Source organism: Nicotiana sylvestris, chromosome 8 (assembly GCF_000393655.2).
Source record: "Nicotiana sylvestris chromosome 8, ASM39365v2, whole genome shotgun sequence".
Taxonomy (NCBI): Eukaryota; Viridiplantae; Streptophyta; class Magnoliopsida; order Solanales; family Solanaceae; genus Nicotiana; species Nicotiana sylvestris.
The window spans coordinates 36,643,562-36,657,862 of record NC_091064.1 but is presented as its reverse complement, the minus strand read 5'-3'; the positions used below and the strand labels follow the sequence as shown (position 1 = coordinate 36,657,862).

The 14,301-nt window shown below is 34.8% G+C and overlaps 1 protein-coding gene across 1 annotated transcript; it reads left to right on the top strand.

Moving 5' to 3' along the window:
- Positions 1 to 11,768: 11,768 nt before the first annotated feature.
- Positions 11,769 to 13,492, top strand: LOC104218554 (putative UDP-rhamnose:rhamnosyltransferase 1). Its single transcript, XM_009769079.2, has one exon. It carries the CDS (start codon positions 11,872 to 11,874, stop codon positions 13,300 to 13,302), a length of 1,431 nt encoding a protein of 476 aa, XP_009767381.1. The 5' UTR covers positions 11,769 to 11,871; the 3' UTR covers positions 13,303 to 13,492.
- The last annotated feature ends 809 nt before the right edge of the window (positions 13,493 to 14,301 follow it).

The window sequence follows — 14,301 nt, the reverse complement described above, 5'->3', positions numbered from 1 at the left end:
TTCTTATTTATTTGTCTTGTACCAAAAATTATTATTTCCTCCGATCTAATTTATGTGAACCTATTGTGCACAAAATTTAAAAAGGAAATAAAGACATTAAAAGTTTGTGGTCTTAAACAAGTCGTAACATTTGTGGGATTATAATTCTTTTGAAGTTTGTCGTGTTATGGCTATAAAAGCTTCTCATTTAGGGTAAAATTGAAAGTTTAAGTTAAATTATTTTTAAATTTAAAGAAGGGTCATTCTTTTTGGAATGGACAAAAAAGAAAATAGGTTTACGTAAACCGGAACGGAGGGAGTATATCAATATTTATTACAAATATTAATTGCTAATAGAATAAAGCCTTTACTTCATAGTCCTTTTTTTGGGTACTAATAGAACTAGTTGTGTATTACCATTCTTCCAAATCAATTCCGAATAACCTGAAAACCAAAACCAACGATTCATATAAGTCATAATACATCACACGGAGCTACTCATGCCCTCAAACAACCGAGCGACGTGCAATTGCTCAAAATAATTGGTCGGATCGTTACAGGGAAGAACAATTGGAAAGGAAAGAACAGAAGAATAATGAAAAAGATTATTAAAGGAAAAACCATACTACTTGATAGAAAAGAAACAAGAATCGGTAATGGATAGAGAGAGCAACTTGCGTTTCCATTTATTTGTTTTTTTTCTCTATTTCTAGCTGTAGTTTCTTCACTTTCTAATTTTCTTTTCTGATCTTTTCTTTTCATTTCATGTTTCATTTATTTGATTAGAAAAAAATTCTATAATTTTAAAAACTTTACTTACTATCTAATAAACAAAAGTTTAAGTACATATAAACATGTATCTAATATATAATTTGACTAAGAGAATCTTGCATATACACAACACACGTAATTAATATATGTCTGTATGTGTGAAAAGTTTCCTTGCGAACTCTTTTCCCTTTGCCTTTATTGAAAGAAAATTTGGTAAAATGAGGTTCATCTAAGCTTTTATTCTAAGAGAAAATTGTGTTTGTGATTTCAACTATATATAAATTACTTTTATATATACACGTGATAAATATTAATTTTTTTGTTGTGACTGATAATGTAGAAATATTATTTCTAAACTATTGATGTCTTTATAACCGTGCGAAGCGTGATCAGTTTGTATACAAAATTTCACGTTTATCTCAATTTTGACGTGCACATTTGTTTATTTTACATCTAGCTGATCATGTACTTGTGTTATATTTGCTAGTTGCATTAATTGTTTGAGTTAAGCTACAAAACTTAATTATAATATACAATATAGCGTAAACCAAGATTTCCTATGCATAAATCATAAGTAGTAATTATTTAGTAAGGTCTAGCTATATATTTGATTGTCATTAACGGGTGTTAATTCGGTACGGTTTTGACAATTTTCGATTTAGTTTTTTGGTATGTGCACACGGGAAGGACATTACGTGATGGTCTGCTGACGCAGAGCAGAATGCAACGTGGACATAAATAAGATGACGAATCAGATGATATGGCCCATCACCTTAAAGCGATGATTTAGATGATATGGCCATCACCTTGAACACATGTGGATCTCAATGTTTGACAAATATATGATGGATTTTGAACCAATCGCTTAATATTTTTTAAATTATTTTTAACATTGTAGGATATTTGTAGTGACGATGGTTTTCCAATCGTCATAGTATATTTTCTTCTTTTTTATATATTTTATTCCATGTGAATTTTAAAATTATTAATTTAAGAGCAAACCTAATTAAATTCTGTACCATTAGATTTTCCTCTTTTTGATTTAGTTTGGTCGATTTTGATTGTGTAATAGTGTTTTACATAATTTATGAACACCCCTAACAAGCACAGTGCAACATTCATGCATTAATGTTGTAGTTAAAGATAGATTCAAGACTTAAATTTGATTGGTTCAATTTTTGAAGTCGTAGCACTAAACTTATTATACTTTTGAAATTATGTGTTAAACATATATAATATTAATTGAAATTCAGTGATCTCTCACACATTTAAGGATGGTAATGGGGCGGGGCGGGTTTGGCAAAACCCACAAAAATTTCAACCCGGCCCACTTAATTTTTTTCCTTTTTTCTCCAATTTTTTCCCAAAAACTGTCTCGCAAGTGATTTGCCCATAAAGGATGAGTTAGAGGTTATTTACCAAGGTAATCTAAAAGAGACATTAACTAGCATAAATAACAAGTGACATTGATTTCAAACCTCGAAGAAACTGTTCACAAGATTTAACAGCAAAATTCAAGAAATTTTCGTCAGAAAAACAAAAACAAAATAAACTATAAGAAAAAAAAAACATCAGATGTTTGTTCCATTTGGATATACTACTAGTTAATATGAGTATTCAAGTTTAGTTGAACTGGATTTCCATTCAACTGCTGAAGGTCCCCCCTCTTTAACTTGCCGAAAATATAGGTATATGTAGAATATTCCAGCATGGAAAAAGTATAAATTAAGAAAACAACAATAAATATTTAAATCATAAGATTCCGTCATAACAAGTGGTAATTAATTAGTGAACTTAGCATGCATTGGAAACTATGATTATTAAATCATTGCTTGTGATCATCAATTTAAGACTTCTCAAGTGGCATATTGGATCACTGGATGGATATCAAGTACGTATAAGATGTGGATTTTGATTATTTAAGTTTATTTTAACCAAAATAACATTGAATGGATATCAAGTACGTCAGCTTCCCCGCATTGAACCCGCATTAAACCTGCAATTCGTCCTGCATCGCTTTAAAAAATTTAAAAATTATTTTAACCCGCCCCGCACCCGCATAAGAGTAAACCCACCCCGCTCTGCGTCAAACAAAACTCGCCCCCCCCCCCCTCGCACCCGCCCCTCACCATTGTCATCCAACATTTATTTATATTTGTGTCAGATATATTTGCTTGAACTCGATAAATTACATCCACCATTTATGGTAATCTATGCACAAGTGCAAGGACACGTACGAGTGCAAGGATATATGTAGTACTAATCCGTAATGCATGTGAACTCCTCTTTTGAGGTCCCCTCATATGTATCTCCTCTTTTCTAATTGTTATAATGTACAGTAGCTAGTAGGTACTTGTAGTAAAGGAGAGTCCACCACCTTTTGTCAAGTCTGTCAATATTCATTTAGTACATTTGCTGCTTCTGATACGGACCCTCCATTCCTTTTTCTTCCAAAAATATTTTGGAAGGAGGTTGGTGGTCATGTATTAGTTGTTGTGTGTGTGGTTGGTGGGAATATAATTGAGTTCTATAATCAAACTTTCAATACTTGAACCATGAATGGGGAAGGACTATAATAATTCTTATATTTGTCATAACTACCGTTCACTATGTTGTAATTTACGTGAACATAATAAACTATGCATAAAGTTTAAAAACGAAATAAAAACTTTTGAAATTTGTGGTCCTAAGCAAGCCGTAACATTTGTGTGACTATAATTGTTGTGAAACTTGCGGTGTTAAATATGTCAGAGAATTGGATATAAAAACCTCTCATTAAGGATGTAATTGGAAATTTAAGTTTAATTATTTTCAAATTTAGAGAGGGGTCATTCTTTTCGAATGGACAAAAAAATAGACTCACACAAATTGGAAAATGCAGTATACAAATTTTTGTTACAACGATTAATTGCTAATAGAATAAAGCCTCTACTTCATAGTCTTTTTTTTTTTTTTTTTGGGTACTAATAGGACTAGTTGTGTATTATCACAAATTAAAGACCAGTTCATACAACTTCATCCCACAGGAAGTTAAGGATTTCAAGCTTATCCTAATTATTGCAATTATTAGCCGAAATGGTTTAACAAAAGTTTCTCCTATTCTATCTGCTAAAACAGTGGAACTAACAAACAAATGAGGAGCCGAATATATAGTGCACGGCCGGAAGATTATTATTGGTTGCTTGGAACCTTCCTTTGCTAAAAGATGAGCCATTTTGTTCCTTCCTTGAAATTAATCCTGATTAGCGGGTTCCCCAATTGGATTAGTGTTAACAAACTGCAGTCAAACGCAATAGATTCATAAGTGGGAGTTGCATTTTCAAGGAATTGGCCCTAAATTATCTCATTTGTTTTTTGCTTATATTTATCTTCGGACAAACAAAGCAAAAAGTTTGATTCCACATAGACCAATAAGTGAAAAAGAACTTGAATAAAAATCCTGATGAGTTCTTAATCTTCTTTTAAGCTTATTTGTCGAAGCTAAGTTATTTTTAGAGAAAACAATGTCATTCACATAAAGCAGTATTGTGTGGGGACCTAGAAGTTGTGCGAGGAGCTAGAGTGTTGCTGTCTTCTTGTTGGCACGTTTTAATGGTGCTATGTGAGGGGTGTTAACGAAGTTGCAGAAACAAAAAAAAAACAAAGAAAGAAAAACATTTGAAACTTGTAGCTTAAAAGTAAGTCATAGATGTTTGCATGACTATAAATCATCTCATTAAAGATTAAATAAAATAATTAAAGTTCAAATATTCATAATATATATATATATATATATATATATATATATATATATATATATATATATATATATATATATTGAAACATGTCATCCAAATCCATTTTTTTTAAATGTTATGATTTACATGAAACACTCAATATTCCCTACATGAATTTATACATTTAGTAGTAGCCACATTTAGCACAACCCTCTATGCACGAAAATTTTTGGACTAAAACAAGTGTAATTATTGCCACATTTGTTAAAAGTAGTTTTTTCTAAATAAGAAATAACTAGATACTAATTCCAAAATTTATCCTTACTATTCTAATAAATTTTCTAGCTAGGACAAACTTAAAGGGATTGAGAGATCAAAGCATAAAATAGGGAAATCTAATCAAAATACAACTTTAATTATTAATCTTTTTTAGTAGACGTGAAAAAGGTCAAAATGACGGGTAAATAGGACTCATAAGAGTATATAATAATAGTAACAATTTTATGTGTTTTAGCCACATAAATTGTTGTTGTCTTATATATGTCCCTTTTACAGCAGCTAGCAAGAACCATGACTTCATACATGTGTATCATGTATAAACTTTGTAATGGACGGATCACTGCAAGCTAAGATACTGACAAAGGTAATTATTTTGGTACTGTTTTTAGCGCAACCTTGGAGGTATTTGGTCAATTTGGTTGCTAGCTCTCACATAGCACTAACTCCATTAGTATACTGTATTTGTAAAATAATTCTGGAAATATAAATGAATATAAATAAAAATGAACATAAACAGAAATAACAGAAAATCAATTCGAGCCCACTGAATTCACAGTGTTTCCTTAAGGAATTTAATCCCCTCCTAGTACCCAAGGTTATGGATTATTTCTTCCCAGGATAGAACGAATTACACACTGGTGTAGTGGTACTTCAAACCCCAGTATTTCAGCGAACACAAAGTTCGGTAGCAAATCACACTTACTATTGCTTTGTTTGATGCTAAAAGTATGCAGAAGAAGGAGGAGAAAGTCAGAAAATCGTAGTGAAATTCTGAGCAGAATAGTGTTGTATTTATAGCCAAAGTTGGGCTGAAATCTGAAGAGGTGCAACTCTTAAGAATGGTTGTTTCTGCAAAACGGCCACAACATAAATGTCATTACATAAATGGCTATTTACTCAACAATAAAGAGGGAAAATTGAAGAGGGTAGTTAATTTTCTGTTACCAAAGCAGAAAAACGGATTGGATTTAATATTAATATTTAATATTAATATTCTGTTATTAAAATAAATATTTAATAATATTTCTGTTAATATTTTACTATTAACAAATAAATTTGGTCCAAAAAGTTAATCAATCAATCATTTGACCAAATCCAAATCCAAATCCGAATCTGAATCCTCATCCGAAGCCGAAGCCGAGCCGAGCGAGCGACGACGATGACGGCGCGAGGCTTGCCTTCTTCTCAACTCTTTAAGAGCTATAAGAACAGCAATTGCTTATATACCTATAAAAAACCTCTTCATCGTCCAATATGGGACAATGTCCATTTACCAACGGGGGAAACTTAAAATTTCACTCAAAAATTTCATTTCCCTCCATTTCCCATGCACCCTCTTTTAAGTATTTAATATACTAATTAAATACATAAAAAACCCAACAATCCCCCATATGAATGGGGAGTGGCTATATCACGGAAGTATGCATGAAAAACTGTGTGATTCGCAAGTAAGGATTAATTGCATCTGGATAAGTAGGTTTCCCTTTGAACTTTCCGTAGTGAACTTATGTCGGATATACTCGATCAATCGGTAGATTTGATATCTTTGAACCGTCGAACTTTGGTGTATACCTAGACAGCCACAAGTCACACAACCGACCCTTAACCGTCTTTGGTTCTCATTGTTGTGTTCGTTTCAACCATGAACACCGCCTAGTTTCATAAGTGCGTAGAGAACTGGCCTTACAAAGTTCTCCTTGAAGCGGCAAACACTTCACACTTACATAAGTGATTCCTAAACGTGTCATCTCGTAGATACACTATTTGATGTACCCCGTATCAAAATTAGAAATCATTAAAAAGTCTTAATGTTTTATCCTTGGTACTGAACATTGTCTCATCACGAGAATGGACCAAAAGTTTATTTGACAATGTTGAATAGTCATTAATGAATTTATTTGATCTCCTTGAACCTAGATCTTGGGATCTTCAGTCTTCTAGGTAGAGTTACCGCCACTATGACTTGTTCTCGGCCACAGTCCCATTCCCCTTGATGTTTTTTCAACTACCTCTCTAGTTAGACCTTTTGTAAGTGGATCCGACACATTATCACTTGACTTTACATAATCAATTGTGATAATTCCTCTAGAGAGTAATTGTCTAACGGTTTTATGTCTTCGTCGTATATGACGAGATTTACCGTTATACATAACGCTGCCAGCCCTTCCAATTGCTGCTTGACTATCACAATGTATGCATATTGGTGCCAACAGTTTGGGCCAAAATGGAATATCTTCCAAGAAATTCCTGAGCCATTCAACTTCTTCACCGGCTTTATCCAAGGCTATGAACTTAGCCTCCATTGTAGAGCGGGCAATACAAGTTTGTTTGGACGACTTCCAAGATACTGATCATCCACCAATAGTGAATACATATCCACTTGTGGACTTGGAATCAGTTGGTCCGATGATCCAATTTGTATCACAGTATCCCTCAATGACCGCGGGATATTTACTGTAGTACAAAGCAAAGTCCTGGGTATGTACTAAATACCCCAAAACCCGTTTCATGGCCATCCAATGAGATTGACCTGGATTGCTCGTATATCGACTCAATTTACTTATAGCACAAGCTATATCTAGTCGTGTACAATTCATGATGTACATTAAGTATCCCAGCACACGAGCATAATCCAATTGTGATATGTTTTGGCCTTTGTTCTTTGCTAATGCAAGATTCATGTCAATTGGAGTCTTTGCAACTTTACTACCCCAGTGCTTGAATTTTTCAAGTACTGTCTTAATATAATGAGATTGTGACAATGCCAGACCTTGAGAAGTCTTATGGATCTTAATTCCCAGAATTAAATCAGCAACTCCCAAGTTTTTCATATCAAACTTGCTACTTAGCATACGCTTAGTAGCATTTATGTTGGCAATGTCATTACTCAATATGAGCATATCATCCACATATAAGCAAACAATAACTATGTGATTTGGAACATTTTTAATGTACACACATTTATCGCATTCATTTATCTTAAACCCATTTGACAATATTGTTTGGACAAATTTTGCATGCCATTGTTTGGGTGCTTGTTTTAGTCCGTAAAGGGACTTAATAAGTCTACATACCTTTTTTTCTTTACCTGGAACTACAAACCCTTCAGGTTATTCCATGTAGATTTCTTCCTCCAACTCTCCATTTAAGAAGGTCGTCTAAACATCCATTTCATGAATTTCAAGACCATAAACTGCAGCTAACGCTACTAACGTTCGTATGGACATAATTCTTGTAATTGGAGAGTATGTATCAAAATAGTCAAGACGTTCTGTTGTCTATACCCTTTGACCACAAGTCTTGCCTTATACTTGTCAATAGTGCCATCATCTTTTATTTTCCTCTTAAAGATCCATTTAGAACCCAACGGTTTATTTCCAGGAGGAAGATCAACCAATTCCCAAGTATGGTTGTTCAGTATGGATTCTATTTCACTATTGACTGCCTCTTTCCATAACAATGATTCCGAAGAAGATATAGCTTCTTTAAATGTTTGAGGCTCATTTTCCAATAAGAAAGTCACAAAATCCGGTCCAAATGAAGTAGACGTTGTTTGACGTTTACTACGTCTTGGATCCTCCTGGTTAAGTGTAGTTTCTTTTGTTTCTTCCTGAGGTCGTTTAGATCCTTCACCAATCGACTCACATTCCTTTTTATACGGATATATATTTTCAAAGAACTCAGCATTTTCTGATTTTATAACCGTATAATTATGAATGTTGGGATTTTCTAATTTATGAACCAGAAATCGGTATGCTTTACTATTAGTCGCATATCCTATAAAAAAACAATCAACGATTTTTGGTCCTATTTTTACCCTTTTGGGTTTAGGAACTTGCACTTTTGCCAAACACCCCCACACTTTAAAATAATTCAAGTTGGGCTTCTTTCCTTTCCATTTTTCATATGGAATGAATTGTGTTTTGCTATGGGGTACTCAATTTAGTATTCGGCTAGACGTAAGAATGGCTTCCCCCCACAAGTTCTGTGGTAAACATCAATAATGCGTTCATCATCTCCTTTACTGAACGATTCTTTCTTTCTGCAATCCCATTGGATTGTGCCGTGTAAGGGGCCGTTGTTTAATGAATAATTCCATATTCTAAACATATTTGTTCAAAAGGAGATTCATATTCACCACCCCTATCACTTCTTATCATTTTGATTTCTTATTAAGTTGCGTTTCAACTTCATTTTTGTATTGCTTAAATGCGTCTATTGCTTCATCTTTACTATTAAGTAAGTAAACATAGCAATATCGAGTACTATCATCAATAAAAGTTATGAAATACTTCTTTTCATCGCGAGATGGTATTGACTCGATGTCACAAAAATCTGTGTGAATTAAGTCTAAAGGATTTGAATTCCTTTCAACTGACTTATAAGGATGTTTAACATACTTAGATGCCACACATACTTGACATTTCGATTTGTCACATTCAAACTTAGGCAATACTTTCAAATTAATCATTTTTCGTAAGGTTTTATAATTGACATGACCCAAACGTATATGCCATAATTCATTTGACTCAAGTAAGTAAGACGAAGCTGAAATTTTATTATTATTTTCAACAACCATTACATTCAGTTTGAAAAGGCCCTCAGTGAGGTAACATTTTCCTATAAATATTTCATTCTTAGTTATTACAACCTTATCGGAAACAAAAACACATTTAAAACCATTCTTAACAAGAAGTCCAGTAGAGACTAAATTCTTCCTAATCTCGGGAATATGAATGACCTTGTTCAAAGTCACCACTTTGCCGGAAGTCATTTTGAGAAATATCTTCCCACATCCTTCAATCTTGGCCTTTGCAGCATTTCCCATAGAAATTGTCTCATCGGGTTCAATAGGAGCATAAGTAGCAAAAGCTTCATTAACAGCACAAACATGGCGAGTGGCTCCAGAATCAATCCACCACTCTTTAGGATTAAGCACTAAGTTGCATTCGGAAAGCATGACACATAAGTCATCAACATTATCATGCTTTTCAATCATGTTTGCTTGACCCTTTTTTTTGTCTTTCTTCGAAGCACGGCACTCCGTAGATTTGTGTTCGGTTTTTCCACAGTTGTAGCAGTTTCCACTAAACCGCTTCTTGCTTGGGTTGTATTTCTGTCCAGAAGCCTTCTTCCTCTTTTTGTTCTCTTCAATAATATTTGCTCCCATTATTGTTGAGTTCCCACGACCTCTCTTTTCAGTAGCTTTGATGTGATCTTCGATTCTCAAACGAACAATGAGATCTTCAAGGGACATCTCCTTGCGTTTGTGTTTCAAGTAGTTTTTGAAGTCCTTCGACAAAGGAGGCAACTTCTCAATCATTGTTACTACTTGGAATGTTTCATTGATGACAAGACCTTCAATGAAATTTCTGTTAGTAAAAATACTAAGATTACTACTTTCAACATCAATATTAATTTGATTTATACCTTTAGCAAAGAGATCATGAATAATTACTTGCAATTCCTGGACTTGGGTAATAACAGACTTGTTATCTACTATTTTGTAGTCCAAAAACTTTGCAGCAACAAACTTCTTCAACCCGGTATCTTCGGTTTTGTATTTCTTTTCAAGTGCAGTCCACAGTTCTTTTGACGTTTCCACGCCACTGTAGACGATATACAAAGCATCCTCCAGCCCGCTTAAAATATAATTCTTGCACAAAAAATCTGAATGTTTCCACGCCTCAATCACGAGAAAGCGTTCATTTTCTAGAGTTTCATCGGACAGCACAGGAACATCTTCCTTGATGAACTTCTGGAGACTTAAAGTAGTTAAGTAGAAGAACATCTTTTGCTTCCAGCGCTTGAAATCAATCCCGAAAAAATTTTCGGGCTTCTCCGCCGGTGCCAATGTTGCCGGTGTTGTTCGGCTTGTTGTGGCATTGGCAGTCACTATCGGAACAGCTTGATTTCCGTTATGATTAGTCATTTCTATAAAAGAATGAGATAAATGTTAAAATCACGTAGATTTTAATCTCCAATAGAGTACAAAACCACAAAGGTTTCCTCTACAGAAATAGTAACTACAAATACAGAAAATATATTAAATTCCTTAAGCTTGTTAGTACACTGTATTTGTAAAATAATTCTGGAAATATAAATGAATATAAACAGAAATGACAGAAAACCAATTTGAGCCCACTGAATTCACAGTGTTTCCTTAAGGAATTTAATCCCCTCCTAGTACCCAAGGTTATGGATTATTTCCTCCCAGGATAGAACGAATTACACACTGGTGTAGTGGTACTTCAAACCCCAGTGTTTCCGCGAACACAAAGTTCGATAGCAAGTCACACTTACTATTGCTTTGTTTGATGCTAAAAGTATGTAGAAGAAGGAGGAGAAACTTAGAAAATCGTAGTGAAATTCTTAGCAGAATAGTGTTGTATTTATAGCCAAAGTAGGGCTGAAATCTCAAGAGGTACAACTCTTCAGAATGGTTGTTTATGCAAAATGGTCACAGCATAAATGTCATTACATAAATGGCTATTTACTCAACAATAAAGAGGGAAAATAAAAAGGAAAATTGAAGAGGGTAGTTAATTTTCTGTTACCAAAACAGAAAAACAGATTTGATTTAATATTAATATTTAATATTAATATTTTGTTATTAAAACAAATATTTAATAACATTTCTGTTAATATTTTACTATTAACAAATAAATTTGGTCCAAAAAGTTAATCAATCATTCATTTGACCAAATCCAAATCCGAATCCGAATCCGAAGCCGAAGCCGAGCTGAGCGATGACGACGGCGCGAGTCTTGCCTTCTTCTCAACTCTTTAAGAGCTAGAAGAAAAGCAATTGCTTATATATACCCATAAAAAACCTCTTCTTCTTCCAATATGGGACAATGTCCATTTATCAATGGGAAAAACTTAAAATTTCACTCAAAAATTTCATTTCCCTCCATTTCTCATTCACCCTCTTTTAAGTATTTAATATATTAATTAAATAAGTAAAAAACCCAACACAGGTCCATATTGAGTATCTTTGGGGATGATTAGCATTTTGGATCAAAAAGAAACGTGTAAAACATTCGACTCCCGACTATCATTATTACTCCACTATTTAGAGCAAAAAGTTTTATTCAGTATAGACCAATAAGAGAAAATAAAGAAAATGAAGAAAGACAATATCCACGTTGTAATGGTGCCATGGTTAGCATTTGGTCACCTGCAGCCATTTTTCCAACTCTCCATAGCCTTAGCCACAGAAAAAGTTCATGTCTCATTCATTTCCACTCCCAAGAACATTAAGAGACTTCCTAAAGTTCCTTCTAACTTAGCACCACTACTAAATCTAGTAGAATTTCCACTGCCATCAGTCAACGGGAGCCCTTTGCCTGCTGATGCTGAGGCTAGTGTAGACGTTTCTGCTGATCAAATGTTGTATTTATACCAAGCTTTTAATCTCCTTCAAGAACCTGTCAAAAACTTCATTGCTGATAAAAAACCTGATTGGGTCATTGCTGATTTTGTCCCCGATTGGGTGGCTGATATCGCTCGTGAACTTAACATTCCCCTCCTTAAATTCAGTGTCTTCACTGCTTCTTCACGGGTCTTTTTCGGACCCCCAAAACCTAGACCCCGGCCCGGTCAAGTTAAAAATGGATCAAAGCCATTGCATGAACTTTTGACATCACCACCACCATGGGTGGATTTCCCGTCGATGGTTGCTTTCCGGAAATATGAAGCTCTTGATCTAATTTCTGTCCTAAGTGCAGAGAATGAATCGCGCGAAACTTTACTGGGACATGATGCCGTAATAGAAGGCGCATGTAGAGCTGTGGCTATACGTACTTGCATAGAATTTGAAGGTGATTACTTGGATACATATAAAAAAGTCGCAGGTAAGCCAGTGATTCCGATCGGTTTGCTACCACCGGAAGAACTACCGGGGAACGAAAGAACTCTTTCTTTTCATCCAAACTGGCAGAAGATCTTCAAATGGCTTGATGAACAAAAGCCAAGGTCGGTTGTGTTCGTGGGATTCGGAAGTGAATGTAAACTTAGCAAGAATCAAGTATATGAAATAGCAAACGGAGTAAAACTCTCAGGACTACCGTTTTTTTGGATACTACAGAAGCCCAGTTGGGCTTTGAACGACATTGATGCTTTGCCATCAGGTTTTTGCGCCTCAACGGAGGGGAGAGGGTTGGTGCACATTGGCTGGGCACCACAGAAGGAAATTCTTGCACATCCGTCCATTGGAGGATCCCTCTTTCATGGAGGATGGGGATCAACTATTGAAACTTTACGGTCTGGTCATGTTCTTGTGGTGTTGCCTTTTGTTTTTGACCAGGGATTGAATGCAAGATTGCTTGTAGAAAAAGGTGTGGCGATTGAAGTGAAGAGGAACGAAGAAGATGGATCATTTAGTGGAAATGACATAGCAACGTCATTAAGAGAAGCAATGGTTTCAGAGGATGGGGAAGAGCTTAGAGCTCGAGCAGGAAAAGCTGCTGGCATTTTTGGAGACCAGAATCTTCATGACTCCTATGTCAAAAACTTTGTTGAGTATATGAGAAGTAACGGTGAGATGAAGGTTTAGTCATCAACCAGAAAATTAGAAACAATATGATTATGTGCTCAATGTATCAATCCAATAATATTTTTCCTACTTTGTACGCATTGAAATAATCGACAACTATGTATCCGAAAAAAAAACTATGTATGACGTGGCGGATTAGACTGCCAAGATGCGATGGGTTGCTATAATTAAATGCACTGTTAAAATGATAGATTCTTCTTGTACTTCCTAGTATAAGTGATTAACTTTGCCTCTTTTAATTTGGTCTAATAACATATCTGACAATCAAATATAAAACTTATAATGTGATAGCAGTGTATGCAAACTAATCAGGCAAGTATTTATATGATCACACACCCCGGAGTTCCTAGATAAAATAATAAGGGCGTATATTTGGTTTGAAGGATTTTAGTAAAAATAATCATGATACAAAAACCTGCATTTTACCATAGTGAAGGCATATTATAATAGTGATTTTTGTAAACAAAAGTTATTTGCAGCATTCCTTTGCAATGCTCAAGTCATATATACAATGCCTAATTGTATACGTTAAAATCGGAGGGTCCAATTCTCTATCGTTATAATGTCTCGAAGGCTCGAAATAACGGTCGAGTTTCATCCCTCGAGGATCATCAACACTCGACCTCGAAACTGTATGGGACCGACGGTTACAGAAAGAGAGTGGGGAGTTCCCAAGGCGTGAAGCTAGAGCCGCCAAAACCTGTCAGGCTAGTCTGAGCCCGTATCGTAGCATTAACTAAGTGTCTCATCCACATATCTTTGTAATAAATGCACTGGTACAGTGTTGGGATTCCCCTCTTATATAAAGGGGATCCTTGTCACTTTGTAAATATCTGTTGCTCAATACAAAAGACTCAAGAACATTCTCTCTGCTCTCTAACATATTCTCTTGATTTTATTACTTCATTCATTGCTCATATTTATTGTGTTCTACTTAATGCCCATAATTTATTGCTTATTATTGGCCATAAAGAGCCGTCATTGATTTATTTGTAACTG